This window comes from Astatotilapia calliptera, chromosome 18 (genome assembly GCF_964374335.1).
Source record: "Astatotilapia calliptera chromosome 18, fAstCal68.1, whole genome shotgun sequence".
In the NCBI taxonomy this organism is placed as follows: domain Eukaryota; kingdom Metazoa; phylum Chordata; class Actinopteri; order Cichliformes; family Cichlidae; genus Astatotilapia; species Astatotilapia calliptera.
In genome coordinates this window covers 36,804,889-36,818,260 of record NC_137439.1, presented here as the reverse complement: position 1 = coordinate 36,818,260, position 13,372 = coordinate 36,804,889, and the positions used below count along the sequence as shown (strand labels likewise).

At 40.8% G+C, this 13,372-nt stretch overlaps 1 protein-coding gene across 3 annotated transcripts in view; it reads left to right on the top strand.

Moving 5' to 3' along the window:
• The window catches only part of LOC113010989 (ADAMTS-like protein 2), a 46,917-nt gene that overhangs the window by 22,050 nt on the left and 11,495 nt on the right, over window positions 1-13,372 (top strand). For all 3 annotated transcript variants that reach the window (XM_026150337.2, XM_080292894.1, XM_026150339.2), the window contains 5 exons: window positions 9,816-9,991; window positions 10,118-10,490; window positions 10,652-10,720; window positions 12,344-12,599; window positions 12,824-12,918. In XM_026150337.2, the coding sequence (XP_026006122.2) occupies window positions 9,816-9,991; window positions 10,118-10,490; window positions 10,652-10,720; window positions 12,344-12,599; window positions 12,824-12,918 (969 nt within the window). The remainder of the gene's footprint in view (window positions 1-9,815; window positions 9,992-10,117; window positions 10,491-10,651; window positions 10,721-12,343; window positions 12,600-12,823; window positions 12,919-13,372) is intronic.

Below are 13,372 nucleotides of genomic sequence, written 5' to 3'. Positions count from 1 at the left end.
TTCAGTCGCGTGATTCAGCTCCTGCTCAAACTGTACGATTGACTCGCAGGGGTTAGAAGTTCATAGGTCATGATGCAGGGTTTCACACTATACGGCCCAATGCTCTGATGCGACCTGAGTGCTCACACTGTGCGTCCATAAAATGAAGGTTATAACAGAAATTCTGTCGCTCGCTCTCCCTCTCTGTCAACTTTGCTAAATTGCTAATGAAAAACATTGATCAGGCAGCTGTGATTGAGCAGCAGTGTAGATCCAACTATTTTCACGGTTGTTGTGGTCGTGATAATTTTGTGAGGCCACATGGAAAAGGCTCGGATGAGCTTGCCAAAGTTCTACAAGTTGTGCCTCCATCGCTTGTGTCCAGATCACACGCTGCACTGCCGTGCTGCGCCGTCTTTTTCGCTGACATTTGTGTTTGCGCGTGCGCAGTGTGACTAACTGCGGTGACACCCTCACGACCAAGCGATTGATGATTGGGAGCTGGTCGTGAGGTGTTAATCGCTTCTCGTTACCCCACGTATACTACACGATGCACGACGCACGATGAAGGCCAAAATCGTGCCGATCGCCAAAACGGTCGCACGACTCAAAAATCGGCTCAAAATGGGCCAAAAATCGCACAGTGTCTGCCCAGCATAACACCGCGGTAAAGTGAGCCGTCATTTGTGAGCCGCGGTCAAGCCAGCCGCCTCCTATCCGCCGCATAAATTTCCTTGCGCTTTTACACCAGTCTTTACGGTAGCGCCTTTTCGCTTTATGTGCCGATTGAAAGACTATACCCGCGCGCGCACAAATTACAATGTAGCAGCCCGATACAGTCAATACAATTATGGAAATGTCAGAAATTCATTAAAAATCATCCTGAGTAGTTGATGTCCAACTTTCAACACATCCCCCCTCTGGGACACCTACTGTACCTGTGTGCCAGGTTTCACCCAGATTTACTGTAGAATTCCTCAGAAATTAAAACAACGAAAATATAATTAAAACTTTATATGAATATTTCAGGGAGAAGTAGTTTTAAAAGACTGACCAATTTAAAGTGGAAAAAAATATGAATATATAATCTTTTTATTGCATTTTTTGGGGCGGGACCATTTTTGGTCCTTAGGGCCTTTACAGGATGCATTTTTTTAAATCTGCTCCTGCAAAAAAAATAAAAGTGGATCAAAATGAATGTTGGTGCCAATCTTTGGTCCATCTAAAGGCCTAATTATAATAACAAACTAATATTACTTCAAATGGTTTTTTTTGAAAATATTTAGTTTTTTTGTTTTTTGGGGCTAAAAAAACAGTGCGCTCATGTAATAAAACTGGGATTTAAAGGGTTAAAACAACGAAAATATAATTAAAACTTTATATGAATATTTTAGGGAGAAGTAGTTTTAAAAGACTGACCAATTTAAAGTGGAAAAAAATATGAATATATAATCTTTTTATTGCATTTTTTGGGGCGGGACCATTTTTGGTCCTTAGGGCCTTTACAGGATGCATTTTTTTAAATCTGCTCCTGCAAAAAAAATAAAAGTGGATCAAAATGAATGTTGGTGCCAATCTTTGGTCCATCTAAAGGCCTAATTATAATAACAAACTAATATTACTTCAAATGTTTTTTTTTGAAAATATTTAGTTTTTTTGTTTTTTGGGGCTAAAAAAACAGTGCGCTCATGTAATAAAACTGGGATTTAAAGGGTTAAAACAACGAAAATATAATTAAAACTTTATATGAATATTTCAGGGAGAAGTAGTTTTAAAAGACTGACCAATTTAAAGTGGAAAAAAATATGAATATATAATCTTTTTATTGCAGTTTTTGGGGCGGGACCATTTTTGGTCCTTAGGGCCTTTAGAGGATGCATTTTTTCAAATCTGCTCCTGCAAAAAAAATAGTAATTGATCAGAATGAATGTTGGTGCCAATCTTTGGTCCAGCTAAAGGCCTAATTATAATAACAAACTAATATTACTTCAAATGGGTTTTTTTGAAAATATTTAGTTTTTTTGTTTTTTGGGGCTAAAAAAACAGTGCGCTCATGTAATAAAACTGGGATTTAAAGGGTTAAAACAACGAAAATATAATTAAAACTTTATATGAATATTTCAGGGAGAAGTAGTTTTAAAAGACTGACCAATTTAAAGTGGGAAAAAAATGAATATTTAATCTTTTTATTGCACCTTTAGGGGTGGGACCATTTTTGGTCCCTAGGGCCTTTAGAGGGTGCATTTTTTAAGGGCCTAACAGGGGTTATTAACCCTTTAAATCCCAGTTTTATTACATGAGTGCACTGTTTTTTTAGCCCCAAAAAACAAAAAAACTAAATATTTTCAAAAAAAAACATTTGAAGTAATATTAGTTTGTTATTATAATTAGGCCTTTAGATGGACCAAAGATTGGCACCAACATTCATTTTGATCCACTTTTATTTTTTTTGCAGGCGCAGATTTAAAAAAAATGCACCCTCTAAAGGCCCTAAGGACCAAAAATGGTCCCGCCCCAAAAAATGCAATAAAAAGATTATATATTCATATTTTTTTCCACTTTAAATTGGTCAGTCTTTTAAAACTACTTCTCCCTGAAATATTCATATAAAGTTTTAATTATATTTTCGTTGTTTTAACCCTTTAAATCCCAGTTTTATTACATGAGCGCACTGTTTTTTTAGCCCCAAAAAACAAAAAAACTAAATATTTTCAAAAAAACCCATTTGAAGTAATATTAGTTTGTTATTATAATTAGGCCTTTAGATGGACCAAAGATTGGCACCAACATTCATTTTGATCCACTTTTATTTTTTTTGCAGGAGCAGATTTAAAAAAAATGCATCCTGTAAAGGCCCTAAGGACCAAAAATGGTCCCGCCCCAAAAAATGCAATAAAAAGATTATATATTCATATTTTTTTCCACTTTAAATTGGTCAGTCTTTTAAAACTACTTCTCCCTGAAATATTCATATAAAGTTTTAATTATATTTTCGTTGTTTTAACCCTTTAAATCCCAGTTTTATTACATGAGCGCACTGTTTTTTTAGCCCCAAAAAACAAAAAAACTAAATATTTTCAAAAAAACCCATTTGAAGTAATATTAGTTTGTTATTATAATTAGGCCTTTAGATGGACCAAAGATTGGCACCAACATTCATTTTGATCCACTTTTATTTTTTTTGCAGGAGCAGATTTAAAAAAATGCACCCTCTAAAGGCCCTAAGGACCAAAAATGGTCCCGCCCCAAAAAATGCAATAAAAAGATTATATATTCATATTTTTTTCCACTTTAAATTGGTCAGTCTTTTAAAACTACTTCTCCCTGAAATATTCATATAAAGTTTTAATTATATTTTCGTTGTTTTAACCCTTTAAATCCCAGTTTTATTACATGAGCGCACTGTTTTTTTAGCCCCAAAAAACAAAAAAACTAAATATTTTCAAAAAAAACCATTTGAAGTAATATTAGTTTGTTATTATAATTAGGCCTTTAGCTGGACCAAAGATTGGCACCAACATTCATTTTGATCCACTTTTATTTTTTTTGCAGGAGCAGATTTAAAAAAATGCATCCTGTAAAGGCCCTAAGGACCAAAAATGGTCCCGCCCCAAAAAATGCAATAAAAAGATTATATATTCATATTTTTTTCCACTTTAAATTGGTCAGTCTTTTAAAACTACTTCTCCCTGAAATATTCATATAAAGTTTTAATTATATTTTCGTTGTTTTAACCCTTTAAATCCCAGTTTTATTACATGAGCGCACTGTTTTTTTAGCCCCAAAAAACAAAAAAACTAAATATTTTCAAAAAAAAACATTTGAAGTAATATTAGTTTGTTATTATAATTAGGCCCTTAGATGGACCAAAGACTGGCACCAACATTCATTCTGATCAATTACTATTTTTTCTAGGAGCACAGTAAATGTAATATATTGGTGATCATGTTTTCACTTTTTGATTATGTTAACTGCTTATTGGCACTTATTATTTACTTATTGCTTATTACCACTAAATACTATTACCTTGTTGTGTTCTAAAATAAAATAAAAAAATATGAAAATAAAAATACAAGATTACTTTGAACCACAAAACATTTATTTTTAGAACTTTAGAACAATGAACATGTGCTGTTTGGAATGGGGAAAGGTATGAGAGATGGGGGCTGGGGGTGGGGGGGGGGGCAGTCCTGTACAGGTGGAGCAGTTGCTGCAGATGGTCAGGCTGTGCTCCTTGCATGCGCCCTTCCCACATTTGCAGCAGACGGTAAAGACCCTCCTTCTTCCTGTGCAAAGGTCACATTGCTTCCTCACCTTAGATCTGATGGCTGCAGAGGGGCCTGGAGAGGGATCTGCAGCAGCACCCTGCACCTGTTTCACATGCTCTGCTGTGTGGGAAGAGCGGGGAAGTCGCTCTCTCTTGGCAATGTGCGGTTGAACTAAGGTTTCTCCAACCTCCTCGATGTAGAGCCTCCTTCTGTAAGCTTTGCTTTGCTGCCAGGCTGGTTGAACCGCGGTCCACAGGACGTAACCATTATAGAGCGAAATGTCAATCAGATGGTGGAAAAGGGCTAACGGCCACCGCCTCGTTCGCCTCCTACAGGTGTAGGTGGCAACAGCCTAATAAAAAAACAAAACACACACACAAAAAAAACCCATTAAACCTACGTATATTTTACACAAGAATATATGAGCAAGAATGAATAAATTCGTGCGCAACTGATGCGTAATGACACCTACCTGATCGAGTTTGTCCACACCTCCCTTGGATTTGTTATAATCCTTTATTATGTGTGGCCTTCTCTTCGGCTCGTCGCAGACTCCTGGAGTGCGGTGTTTGGAGCTCATCAGGAGGACATTTCTGCCGCGGCGGGGGACGTATGACACGGCCGTGTGCGTCCTAGTGAAAGCAAAGACGGAGGAAAACACTCCTCTCCCCCTTGTCTGCAGCAGTTGTGGCGGAAGCTCGGGCTTGTTCTTCCTAATGGTGCCAACCAGGGTATTTTTTCGCCTGAGCAGCTCCTCTGACAGAGGGAAGGACATAAAAAAATTGTCACAGGTGACGCTGTGTCCCTGGAGCCCCTCTGTCAGCTCCAGAACCACTCGCATCCTCTGGTTGATCTCAGCGCGCCCACCGGCTGCTTTTCCCGTGTAGAGCTGTAGTTTCCAGGCATAAGACGTCTCTACATCGCAGACCGCCCATACCTTCAGACCATACTTTGCTGGCTTTTTGGGCATATACTGCCTGAAGGCGCACCTCCCTTTGAAAGGGACAAGTTGTTCATCCACACAAATTTCCTTGTTTGGCCAGAACATCATCTGGAGGCGATAGGTCCAAATATCCCAGATTTTGCGAAATGGACCCAGTTTGTCATCACGGTGTCTTGGTCTCGCAAGTCTGTCGTCGAATCGCAGAGCCCTGGTAATGTAGCGAAACCTTTTCTCGGACATGGTAGCCCGAAAAACCACCCGGCCGGATTTCTCACTCCAGAGACTGAGTGTTGATTCGTTTCGGGAACGGTAAACACCGGCCAGAATTAGTAGCCCCACATACGCACGCAGTTCATCGCTGTCCACGTCTTTCCAGTCAGCGATAGCACGTCTCCCCTGGAGATTGGTCATTGAGACGATATGCAGGATAATTTCATCGGTGACGAAAAGAGAAAAACTGGATTGTAGGTCACTGATCCGGGCGATGGCATAAAAAGTAGGTCCGGTGTGTCCCGTGGCCGCTGGAACGTAGCGGAGCGTCTCAGCGTTTGTCGGAGACCACTTTGTTCCATTTTTGGAAACCCACCCTGCCGATTCTTCCTCCATCTCTCCGCTCTCATTTTCAGACTCTGATCCATATGAGTCGGAACCGGACTCCTGCTCCTCCATTTCCTCCTCCGAAGAAATCTCCGCGTCATCCCCGGGGGATGACGAGGCGCTATCCCCCGGATCACTGCGGTCAAGTGAGCCCTCACTTACGAAGTCACAGTCAAGCTAGCCGCACCGCCAGCCGCACCGAAAATGTGGTTGCATTACTCTTACGCATATTACGGTATCGGTGCCGACTGGCTTAGAAACGCAGTGTTTTCTGTCCTGACACTACATTACTTCACAATCCACTCCCAGTTTTGGTTTATCTCCACTTTTCCCCCTGTGATCCACAGCCAAAATTACTGTACGGTTTTTGAGAAAATTGATAGTAAACTTTGCACAATTTACTCCACTGTACTTTTAATTTCCTCATCTGTGACCTCAGATTACAGGAAAACTATAAGAGGTGACGCAGATATTTCACTGGATTATGACTCTGGGTGACCCCCACTCTGCACCCTGTGATCCACAGCCAATATTACTGTACGGTTTTTGAGAAAATTGATAGTAAACTTTGCACAATTTACTCTACTGTACTCTATATATTCTCATCTTTGAGCTCAGATTACAGGAAAACTGTAAGAGGTGACACAGATATTTCACTGGATTATGACTCTAGGTTGTCGCCACTCTTCACCCTGTCATCCACAGCAAAAATTACTGTACGGTTTTTGAGAAAATTTATAGTAAAATCTTCCCATATGCAGTAATTGTATTTGAATTAGTTAAATATGAGTGGGCAACTCTGACCATGACAAGACTGCATTTACTTTAAGAAATTAATAAAAAAATGTAGACATATTGTTGTCATTATTTCTACTCTTCAATTTGATGTGTTTTTTCTTTAAGATAGTATCAGAAGTTGCTCCTCCACCATGAAAAAAAAACAGCTGCATGTATTCTTTTGCTACAGCCATGATTCTCCTCTGTGGTCTTCCTCATTCATCCTGTTTGGAGCTTAATGTTCAACATCCTTTAACTATTAAAATTACAGAAGTAGAAGAAAGTAATCATCAGAGCAGGAATCATGATAAATGATAAATAGATTACCAGTACATGAAAACATAACATTTGCATAATTTCTCTGATAACCCTGCATTGGATGGGTTTATTAACGGTGGGCTGAAATTGTACTATAGTCTGCTGATGAGGAACTTTTTAGAGTGTTGAATTAAATGTCCTCCACAATCTGTATATGAATTGTCATTAAAACCATAGAGATTCTTACTTATAAAGGAAAGAAAAGTGTGACAATGCCCATCAACATATAGTGTATATTTTTTGAAACATTACAAAGATACATGTAATTCTGGGTTCACCTGAATTACGGATTAGACTGGTGGACAAACAGATGTTGTGTACAACTGGTGACAGCATCAGTGACAGGGATGCCAAAAGGAAGAACAAATTAATCAGCAAGGCTGGAAGCAGAATTAGGAGGCGTCATAGTCAGTGAGGGTCAGAGATCAATGAACAAATTTCCCACCATCATGGATAATGCATCACTCTCAAAAGGATTCAAAATTTGGGCCATGAAGAACAGTTCAGGAAACCTCTTTTATTGTTTCGTCTGTGAAACTGTATAAATGAAATGTAAATTATGTTAAAGACAAACACATTTGTAAGCAATAAGAAACAAACATGCTTTGCATTATGTCTTTAAACATCTGTACAGACTTGATACAATATTTATTAACTGAATTTAAAAACATGTTTTACATAGTGGGAGTATTTCTTTTACTGATGATATTTCAATGATATGTATTTTCTATGACTGAAAAATGCTCTAACACATGGCAATAACAGCAGATGTGGCAATTTTGTAATTTGTTGTATAAATTTGATATTATTTTAGGCAGTATATTTTCTTAGCCTTTATCATACTCTGTCAACACAGCAATCTCAGAAACCGTACAGTATATTTGGCTGTGGATGACAGGGTGCAGAGTGGGGGTCACCCAGAGTCATAATCCAGTGAAATATCTGCGTCACCTCTTATAGTTTTTCTGTAATCTGAGCTCAAAGATGAGAATATATAGAGTACAGTAGAGTAAATTGTGCAAAGTTTACTATCAATTTTCTCAAAAACCGTACAGTAATTCTTGCTGTGGATCACAGGGTGAAGAGTGGCGACAACTTAGAGTCATAATCCAGTGAAATATCTGCGTCACCTCTTACAGTTTTCCTGTAATCTGAGGTCAAAGATGAGGCTATATAGAGTACAGTAAAGCAAAATGGGAAGATTTTACTATCAATTTTCTCAAAAACCGTACAGTAATTTTGGCTGTGGATGACAGGGTGAAGAGTGGGGGTCACCCAGAGTCATAATCCAGTGAAATATCTGCGTCACCTCTTATAGTTTTTCTGTAATCTGAGGTTAAAGATGAGGAGATTAAAAGTACAGTAGAGTAAATTGGGTAAATTTTATTGTTAATTTTCTCTGAATCATACAGTAATTTGGGCTGTGGATCACAGGGGAAAAGTGGAGATACACTAAAACTGGGAGTGGATTGTGAAGTAAAATAGTGTCAGGACACAATAGACTGCGTTTCTAAGCCGGGCTTCACCCATACCGTAATATACGTAAGAGTAGTGCAACCACATTTTCGGTGCGGCTGGCGGTGCGGCTAGCTTGACTGTGACTTCGTAAGTGAGGGCTCACTTGACCGCAGTGCACAACGAGACGCGATTAACACCTCACGACCAGCTCCCGATCATCAATCGCTTGGTCGGGAGGATTTCAAACCTGTTTGAAATATATATGATTAGTGTATTACAGTAAGCAAACTAATCCAACGCCTAAGTAACTTTTTAAAGGAAGAGAACAGGATTAGTAGCTAAACTCTGGGTACTGCTATGTTAGAAAATGATGACTCTGTGTTGAGGTGCATTCTGCATGGCTTCCAACACTCAGCTGTTCATTCTGTAATTTCACTACAGATCCCAGACCTGCACAGGAAGCAAATGTCATCACATTTCAGTGGTGATGAGCGTTTTAGTCTCCAGCTAAGACTTGGTCATTTTCACTAGTTTTAAGTTAAAGAAGTCCAGTTTGACACCAGGACCGTCTTTTTTGGGTTCTGTGAATTTTCCTCCTGTCTCGAGGTATTTGAGAGTAAGAACATGCAGATCTGAACCACCTATCTAGGTTCCTAAAGTCATTCACGTCTCATCTGAAAGGCGTCTTCAGTCCTACCAACTGATGGGACGTCCCTGGCCTCAAGTGGCTCCCATCAGTTTGTCATGTGTTCGTCACCAACATCCCAGTTGGGATTTTACTGTGTCAGTTAAAGCTGACATCAGCGTGGAAATAAAACGTGTCTGGGAACAACTGCAGAGTAGGCGGAGTTTTTTTTCACAAAGGACACAGCATCTCCTCATCAACAGCCAATCACAAGTACTTCCTGTTTCCATGTGTCTAATATATGCTTTGAATTATGAGTTGTACTTCACTGCTCTGTGTTCAGCGAGATTTAAGTCCACAGATATGTGACTTGAATCTTTAAGCGCCTGATGATAAAATAGTGCTAGGTTGTCTCGTGTGCGTCTCTCAGTAGAGCACAGTTGTCACTTTGAAGGTAGATGTGAGATATATGTGGTCAGGGAGCCCCGTCAGCTGTTAGAAACATGCGTTTCAGATGAGAGCTCTTCAACAACTAACAAACAAGTCCCATCTCCTCAAGCCCTTAGACTACCACGGCCTAGATGGGAATGTAGACAATCTGAATGATATTGTGTGCCAGTGTGGTGCTGCTTATTGTGGTTGCACCAGCACAACCTTTGCTCAGTGCTTCTACCCGCTGTAGGTTTGGCCCCTTGGCTCGGGGACAACATGTAGGAAAACACTGTCCCGTTTTGGTACATGCTCAGTACCATTGGCCTGGATTTACAAAGACACACATGTACACACTGAAGCTCTGACATTTGAAAAGGACTTTTTAGCCCTCCTACCTGACGTTTTCCCTTCTTTCTAGCTCTGTCAGATGAAGCGGGATATTTCTTCTTCAATGGGAACACTGTGTTTGACAATCCTCAGAATTTCCACGTGGCAGGAACAGTGTTCAAGTACCGACGTCCAAGCGTCGTGTTGTCTGATGGGTTGGAATACATCATTGCCCAGGGACCCACTCTGCAGGGTCTTAATGTTATGGTAGTACAGGAACACACACACACACACACACACACACACACACACACACACACACACACACACACACACACACACACACACACGTGTTTGTTAGTTTGACTGTAACAAGGCTGCGTGTCATTTCAGTACTACAACTTGAATGGGAAACTCCCCCACATCACCTACGAGTATACCATCCCACTCAAGTCTCAAGCAGCTGCCGCGGCCTCACGCCACTCCAATCTTAACCTCACCTATAATGACGTAAACGTGGATGTCAGAGGGGATCAGAGTATCTCGATGAACCACAGCAGAGGGTCAGCATCTGTCCATCACGACCTGCACGACCACCCAGATGTCCAGCTGCAGGAAGAAGAGGAGGAGGAAGTGGTGTGGGAGATCCAGACCGCCAGACCAGCACCAGTGGACATTATGGTCTACAGACCAGCTGACGTCATCACTCGTGTGTTTAGTCACAATGATGTGGAGGAACAGGGACCTCCAGCACCATCTGGCTACAGTAAGTTTCATCTTACTTGTATTATTAAAGATGTTCTGAGTCGTGCCAGAGGTTCAATCAGGAGACAACAACAGCTTTAGTGATCCTTTAATCTTCCGTGATATTGGTGCTTTCTAACCACATGATTTCTGCCACTGTCTTTCTTTTCTCTGGTCATGAAGAAAGCTCTTCCAACTCTTCCAACGAGCACTCGGCTGAAGATGACAACACGCTAATGCTCACCTTCCCAGGTAGAAAAGACAAATCCAGTTGTTTCCCAAATGTTTTCACTTCAGACATCTTCCTTGTGTACAGTAAGGCGGTGGTTCCCAAACTTGCTTTGCTAGGCCCCCGTTGTCTTACAAGAACCCCGCCCACACACACACGTGCACACACGCCCATATTTTGTTTCAAACTCCACTGCAGTTTATAAATTGTAAACAATGAAAGAAATAAAAGGTTACAGGTTGCAATTAAATAAACCGCTACCTCCTTTTAAAAAAAGAAAAACAAACCATCTTTAATTATTTTACGTATAGTTGTTTGTGTTGTTTTTTAGGTTTTTACTGTGTAATAATATTCAACATTTTTCAAAAAAATGTCTGTGCAGAGTGTTTAAAACATGAACGACTGTGGGATACTGTTTGTCCGTGATTTGAACCGGGGGAACAAACTGTGTCGGTGTCACTGACCAAACGTCTTCCCCCTGCGTGGCGAGCATTCACTGGGCACGGAGCGAGGATCCAGTTATTCCGCCTCCGTTACAGATATTAGACGTGGAAGGAGCGAGTGTTGTTACATTACCATTCAGTTTGAGGGTTACACCAGAAAATTTATATTTATTGTTCTCACGTGGTAACAGACAGGATTATTTTAACAAACATTTTGCTTGGTAATTATTTTTATCCTCCTGTAACTTTACTGTATAAAGAGCTAAAACCTCCAAAGTTTCAGGAGTAGTTAGTCGTTTTAAGAAGTGTTTGTGAACTAAAAATCAAGAATGTGGGATCCTGTTTGTCCGTGATTTGGAGAGCCCAGCGCTGCTCCCGACGCAGGGAAACAGATCCTGGTGGGGAGACCTGCCTTGGAACGACAGCTGTTGTGCAGGTGAAGCCAAAAACATGATATCCTTCATCAATATGTTCTAGTCTTTGGCTTGGAAGGAAGTTGGTTTGGAAGAATATTTGGTAAATGGACTGGTTCATATATAGCGCTCTTCTACTCTATCTGAGCACTCAAAGTGCTTTATACAAGTATGGGTGGGTGAGTGAATACTTTGGACAATACAGGGTGTGAACGCGGAATAATACAGTCTGATGTTGATCAGCTATGTGTGTGACTGGGAGCAGCTTCATTTTTCAGACAATGATCCTGAACAGAGATGCTTCTACTGCCAATAAAGGAACCTGGAGAACTCCTCCTGAAGGCTGCTTAAACTTCAGAGTTCATGGTGTGAATAAGACCTGTGGTCACACCAAAGCTCACTGGACTCACGCACCAGTGTTGGGCCAATATACTACAACCACAGTTCCAGTGAAGTTGGGATGTTGTGTAACACAACACAGATGTTCACAAAGTGGTGAACCTCGCCCCAGCCTTTAAAACGACTGAGCCGTTTGGGGATGCTCATGACAAACACCTGTTTCCCACTAACCTGTTCACCAACTTTCCCAGTCTTTTGCTGTCCCTGTAGCCGTTTCCCATTTTTCTAGCAAATTGTAAGGAAGTGAGGGAAAGCGCAAGAACAGGACTGTAGAGTTTGACTTTGATTATATACAAGTTATGAAAAAGACACCTAATAATATGAAGATTAGAAAATAAAAAATGAAACCTTAACCTTGAAAGTAATTTTAAAAATCATTTGTTGTTCACAGGTGATCAGAGGGTTCATCCTGCAGCAGAAGATGCTCCCCACCTGCTGCTGGAGGAGACAAACACTCACTCAGCCACACACACACCCACTGAGCAGCAGTCAGTTGCTGCTGCAGACACAGACACAAGCTCACAAATGCACAGGGACGTTGTCACAGTCATGGACTCTGTGGCCTCAGAAACAGTCAGTGGTCCTCACACCGCCATCCTGGTAGAGCTGCAGCAGGTGTCAGAGGTCCAGGCAGCCGACACGGAGAGGTACGATGAAGCATCTCATGATCCTCAGAGCTTATTCTGCATTTGTACTGTAATCATAACAAGAACTGCTTCACATACAGTCCTTCATCTCATCACCACACTGGGTTCAGATGTGTGCAGACTGGTCTGGGCTTTAACACGTGATCCTCAGGTTCAGTGAAGTCATTGTGACATTGGTGGGTTTCATGAATCTGCCTCCTGTCTGTGTTTCTGCTTCCTTCTAGCAACAACTTTGATGTGGAGCCACATATTAGTCTGGGAGACCTGTATAGCTGGAAGGTGTCTGCTTATGCTCCATGCAGTTCCACCTGTACAACAGGTAAACACAAAGCTGTCACCTGATACTGTTAGAGCCAAACCAGATATTTGTGTGATTGGCTGCTGCTGCAAATCAGCACAGATTCAAGCACAGTGTAAAAGTGATTGTTCTACATTTAACTGAAGGTGATCATAGTGACACTGTACTCGCTATCCCTGAGGGACTGATGAACTCCTGATGCAGGTCTAGACTTGGTGATGCGATGTTACAGTACTGCTCTGACACTGGACAAACCGTATTATGTTGTAACTTTGTAACTAAAAATATGATTTTGACTAACACTCCTTGTTTAATAATCCATACTGAAGAAGTGAATTTGTCAACAACAGTTGCAGTGGAAACGTTTCATTGTGTTTGATGCTTCGTGCTCTTCCTGACTGAATCAGGCTGAAATGGTATGAACAGGCCGGGGGGCCAAAAACCTGCATTTTCAGTGTTGCCACATAATCGTGTC